At 54.4% G+C, this 4,793-nt stretch overlaps 1 protein-coding gene across 1 annotated transcript; it reads left to right on the top strand.

Annotated features, from left to right (window-relative positions):
* Positions 1-1,001: 1,001 nt before the first annotated feature.
* Positions 1,002-1,409, top strand: LOC136635075 (uncharacterized). The gene has a single exon (XM_066610174.1). The coding sequence runs from the start codon at positions 1,002-1,004 to the stop codon at positions 1,407-1,409; it is 408 nt and encodes a 135-aa protein (XP_066466271.1).
* Positions 1,410-4,793: the final 3,384 nt, after the last annotated feature.

Raw genomic sequence — 4,793 nt, 5'->3', positions numbered from 1 at the left:
TCCATTTGTATAGTGTATTGTAGGTGGGTCATGCGGTGGTACTGTGCTGTGTCCAGATTTCACCCCATCAGTGGAACTCAGGAGAGCCAGCGTGGTGCATTGGTTTGGTAGGTAGACCTGGGAGATCCAGGTTCAAATCCCCTGGCAGCCATGCAGCTTCCTGTGTGACTTTGGGCCAGTCATTTGCTCTCAGTCTCTATACCTCACAGGGTTGTTGTGAAGACAAAAGGGAGGGGAGCAACTGTGTGCACTGCCCTGATGTGAAAAAGATAAAACACTCCAGCCCTCTCTCCCCCCCTACTTTCTGATCACAGCCAGTGGTTTCGAACCAGAAATGGATGAGGGCCCGTTGTGTGGGCATGAGAGGGCTGGCCCATCCATGAGGCCAACTGAGGCTGTAGCCTCAGGCTGCAGACTGGTGGAGAGCACCCATCTGTCCACCCACTTGCCTCCACTGCTTCTCCTCTCACTTCCTCAATGGGGGGCACCCATCTCTTTCCACCGACTTGCCTTCATCGCCCCTCCTTGTGCTTCCTCTCCCTTGAGAGGAAGAGGAAGTGTGTGTGTGTGTGTGTGTGTGTGTGTGGGGAAGGGGGGAGAGTGCTGAGCTAGTACAAGGGGCTTCTGGTTCGTAAATTCAAGTGGGAACCCAGTATGACGATTCAAGAGGACACCAAGAGACATGTTCATTCTGAGATGAGCTTTATTATCTCCAGGGCGTCCATGGAGAGCGAAGCGAGAAACAAGCCAGGGGTAGTACAGTATCCCTCTTTCCCCCAAAGGCAAATAAATAATATGAGACTGTTTAGAATCATCAGCGGCGCACTGAACATGTCTGAACACGGTTTGGGGAGAAGGCGCAAGCTTTTCCGCAAGCGAAACGGGGATGAGAGCCGCGTGGCTTCCTTTATTTTTAACACGGTGGCAGTTTGCAGACCTGCTTGGTCTGCCCACAAACAGTGGGGCACGATCCCCCGCCACTCCCACCACCTGGTACAATGATGGTTTTTCCACCGCCGCCGCCGGACCCTCCCCCGCCACACCCACCTGAGCCCCCACCGCTTCCCCCGCTCACAATAATGCTTTTCCCACCACTGTCCCCACAGCCTCCGCCGCCCCCACATCCTCCCCCAGATCCCCCGCCTATAACCTTGACGCCGCCCCCACCGGACCCGCCTCCGCCACAGCAGCCGGACCCTCCTCCGCCACCCCCACCCGATTCGATAACCTTCACCCCACCTGAGCCTCCCCCACCGGACCCACAACAGCCACCGCCTCCACCGCTTTCACCCCCAGAGACCACAATGGTCTGCCCTCCGGAGCCGCAACCGCCACTGCCGCCGCCCCCTCCGCAGCAACCTCCTCCTCCAGACCCACCACCCACACAAACCACAGGGATTTTCTGTTGACCCATCCCACCACCGTATCCTCCTCCAGAGCAGCAGCCGGAGGACTGGCCACCTCCGCCCCCTGGCACGTAGATGATCCGTCCGGAGCTTCCACCACCGCAGCAGCCTTGGCTCTGTTGCATCCCACCGCAGCCACCACTTCCGCCGCAGGGGCCACCAGATACTATGATGATACGTTGACCAGATCCTCCTCCGCAACAGCCACCTCCACCACCTCCTCCGCCACAGCCTCCTCCTCCTCCTCCACCACAGCCTCCTCCTCCTCCTCCACCACAGCCTCCTCCTCCTCCGCCACAGCCTCCTCCGCGGATCTGTACAATTCGGCCGGGAGATCCGCCACCACCGCAGCAGGAAGAGCCTTGACTCTGCTGGGTGGAGCCCCCACCTCTGCAGCAGCTGCAGCCCCCTCCCCTAGACCCACAACAGCAGCAGGTCATCTTTCTGGGCGTTGCTCGTGTCGCTGTGTGGTAGCCCTGGAAGAGAACAAAGAGTGGTCAACCTACACCTCCAGGTTATGGGCACGTCCTCCATGCAAAGAACCCAGGATGGTGGGGAAATAGTCCAGCCTTGTCTTCCCCACGTCTCGCTCTCCTTCACCACACAGGGCCTTTGTCAGCCGTGTCTGCCCAACGTTGTATATATGCAGCAGGGACCAAATGTGGACTGGACAAAAATGGGTTAAACGGAGACCAGTTCTGCTCTGTGAGCCCCCACTGAAGTGGCCTGAATTGTGCCCCCCAACCCTCAACCAGGCATCAATCCATTGACCAGATAATGGCCCTTTTGAAGGACCACAACGGGGTTCTGCTAGAACTTAAGAACAGCCCCACTGGATCAGGCCATAGGCCCATCTAGTCCAGCTTCCTGTATCTCACAGCGGCCCACCTAATGCCCCGGGGAGCACACCTGATAACAAGAGACCTGCAAGGCTTCTTGGGAATTGTAGTTAAGAACATAAGAACAGCCCCACTGGATCAGGCCACAGGCCCATCTAGTCCAGCTTCCTGTATCTCACAGCGGCCCACCAAATGCCCCAGGGAGCACACCAGATAACAAGAGACCTCATCCTGGTGCCCTCCCTTGCATCTGGCATTCTGACATAGCCCATTTCTAAAATTGAAATGGGCTATGAGAAGCTCACCAATCCGGCCTCAGGAGCAGTGTTTCACCCACTGCTGGCTCTTGCTTCCCAGCTTCGGAAGACACCTGCTCCAAATAGCAAAGGGTTAAGGGCCCGATCCTAGCCAACTTACCAGTGCCGGTGCAGCCATGCTTCCGCAAGGTACGGGACTGTTGGTTCCCTTGCCTTGAGGCTGCACAGCAGCTACACCAGCTCTGGAAATTTGGATAGGATCAGGCCCTAAGGGCTCAATCCTAACCAACTTCCTAGTAGCGAGGTCAGGCCAACACAGCGCCAAGGTAAAAGCATTGCCTTACCTTGAGGAGGTCTCTGTGACTGCCCCCAACTGTGGGGTGTATCACGTGCCCCCTGGCACAGCTACCCCAGTGCTGGTAAGTTGGTTAGTGTTGGGCCCTTAATGAGTTATCTCCTGTCCTTTTTTCTCCTTGGATCCTTCCATCCAGGATCTCCTTTTTGCTTCTAGTTCAGAAGATGGCCTTGAAGGAACCCTTGTCTTCTCAAGGGGATTCCGCCAGACCGAGCATCTGCAGCGCATCGTTTGAACGGCGCTCCCTTCGCACCCATGGGAGGGTGCGTTTTTTTTTAAAGCAAGGAAAGAAGAAGGAGAAAGAAGCCTTCGCGCATCTCGGTTTGGTCTTACCTGCTCCCGGCAAACGTTTCGGCCCGGTTGCGAAGATCTCAACGGTTGTGTGCATGGACAACTTGGGAGGCTGGCGAAGTTTTTATAGCATCTTCTCGCCTCTCCTACAGGAAATGAGACAACCCTCCAGGAGCGATGACTGACACATTCCCTGCCTCCTTAACTCCTGGGCTCATGAAACTTGACAAGTCAAAAGAGATCCCTATCTCTCTTTTGGCTCATTACTTACTTATAAACAGCTTAGGAAGAAGCTCCACCTATCAGATGAGTCCCTGTAGAGTTGGTTCCTAGCGGTGTCCCACGCATTGGGTGGTGGTGGGGGGCTTGCAATGACAGACAGTGTTTGGGGGGGGGTAGACTTGAGCCGACAGTGCCCCTAGCAGGGAAGAGGCAGGTTGGGCAATCCAAAACTTATCTCGCCCTCTCGGATAATCTATGGAGATCTATAGCACACCTATAGCCTTGGCTCTTTGCCTATCTTGGTGTCCCAATCCCAGCTCATTTGCGTTGTTGTCTTTCTGGAGGGGGTGATCAAATTAAATGGGACGTGCCCTGCTGAAAGATGGTTATCCGTAGGTCAAGCAAACCGAGGAAGGTGATGCCCAACCCACGGCAGGAACAGACTCCAACGAGCGCCGGAGGCAGGTTTATTAATGACAACCCCATAAACAGCCCCAGCCTGTTCCAAGTTGGTGGTCTTTTGTCATCACGTGTCATTGCCTAAGACAGAATGGAGAACATATAAGAATAGCCCTGCTGGATCAGGCCCAAGTAGGGCTCATTCTTCCAGCACCCGGTTCCCTAGAGTCTCCCACCTGCTGCCCCTGGGAAGCCCACCAGCAGGAGAAAAAGGAAGACCTCTTCCCCCACCATTGCACCAAAAGTATTCAGAGGCAAACGGCCACTGAATCTGAAGGCATAACCCACCATGACGCCTAGCCTTGGAGAGGTCTATGGTCTTCCACGAGCTTGTCTGAGACCCGTTCTCAGGCCATCCAAGCGACTGGATGTCTCCAGTCTCCTGTTGATGTCTCCTGTTGATGTGAAGCAACACTTTCTTCTGTCCTTTCCATTGGATACCTCTACCACCATGGAGGGGCAGTTTCCACTACACTCTTCCACCAAGTAATGACACAATGCCATTGCTGTTTTATCCTCTCAACAACACTGTGAGGAATATTCAACACACACAGATAGATAGATAGAGAGAGAGATAGAGAGAGAGAGAGAGAGAGAGAGAGAGAGAGAGAGAGAGAGAGAGAGAGAGAGATTTGAGGTTCCTCAATGAGTCAAGGTAGATGTTTTGGGTCTACTTACTCCTTGTCCCAGCACTCACCTGTTTCTCCATATATAGTATGCCGCCCAGTAACTATTTCTTGCAACTCCAAACAAAAGCTTGAGTAGCAATTGGGGGGGGGGGGTAGATACTACTAAAGCAAAAGAAAAAGTTGGAAAATAGATGTAATTTAGGTGTCGGTCAGTGTCATATTTGTCGCACCCCTTTGGAGAAAAGCTCTAGGTGTGGGCTGCGTAAAACCAGTTGTGAAGCAGTTGTGGGGGCGTAGCTACTCTGCCAACAACCTACTCTGCCCTTTGGGATCTG

This window comes from Tiliqua scincoides, chromosome 15 (assembly GCF_035046505.1).
Source record: "Tiliqua scincoides isolate rTilSci1 chromosome 15, rTilSci1.hap2, whole genome shotgun sequence".
NCBI classification, from domain to species: domain Eukaryota; kingdom Metazoa; phylum Chordata; class Lepidosauria; order Squamata; family Scincidae; genus Tiliqua; species Tiliqua scincoides.
Note: the sequence above shows the minus strand (reverse complement) of the source record. Positions and strands in the feature narration are given on the sequence as shown.

Excerpts from the sequence above, each read along its gene's own strand:
- LOC136635075 (XM_066610174.1), top strand. The coding sequence starts at position 1,002 with ATGGTTTTTCCACCGCCGCCGCCGGACCCTCCCCCGCCACACCCACCT.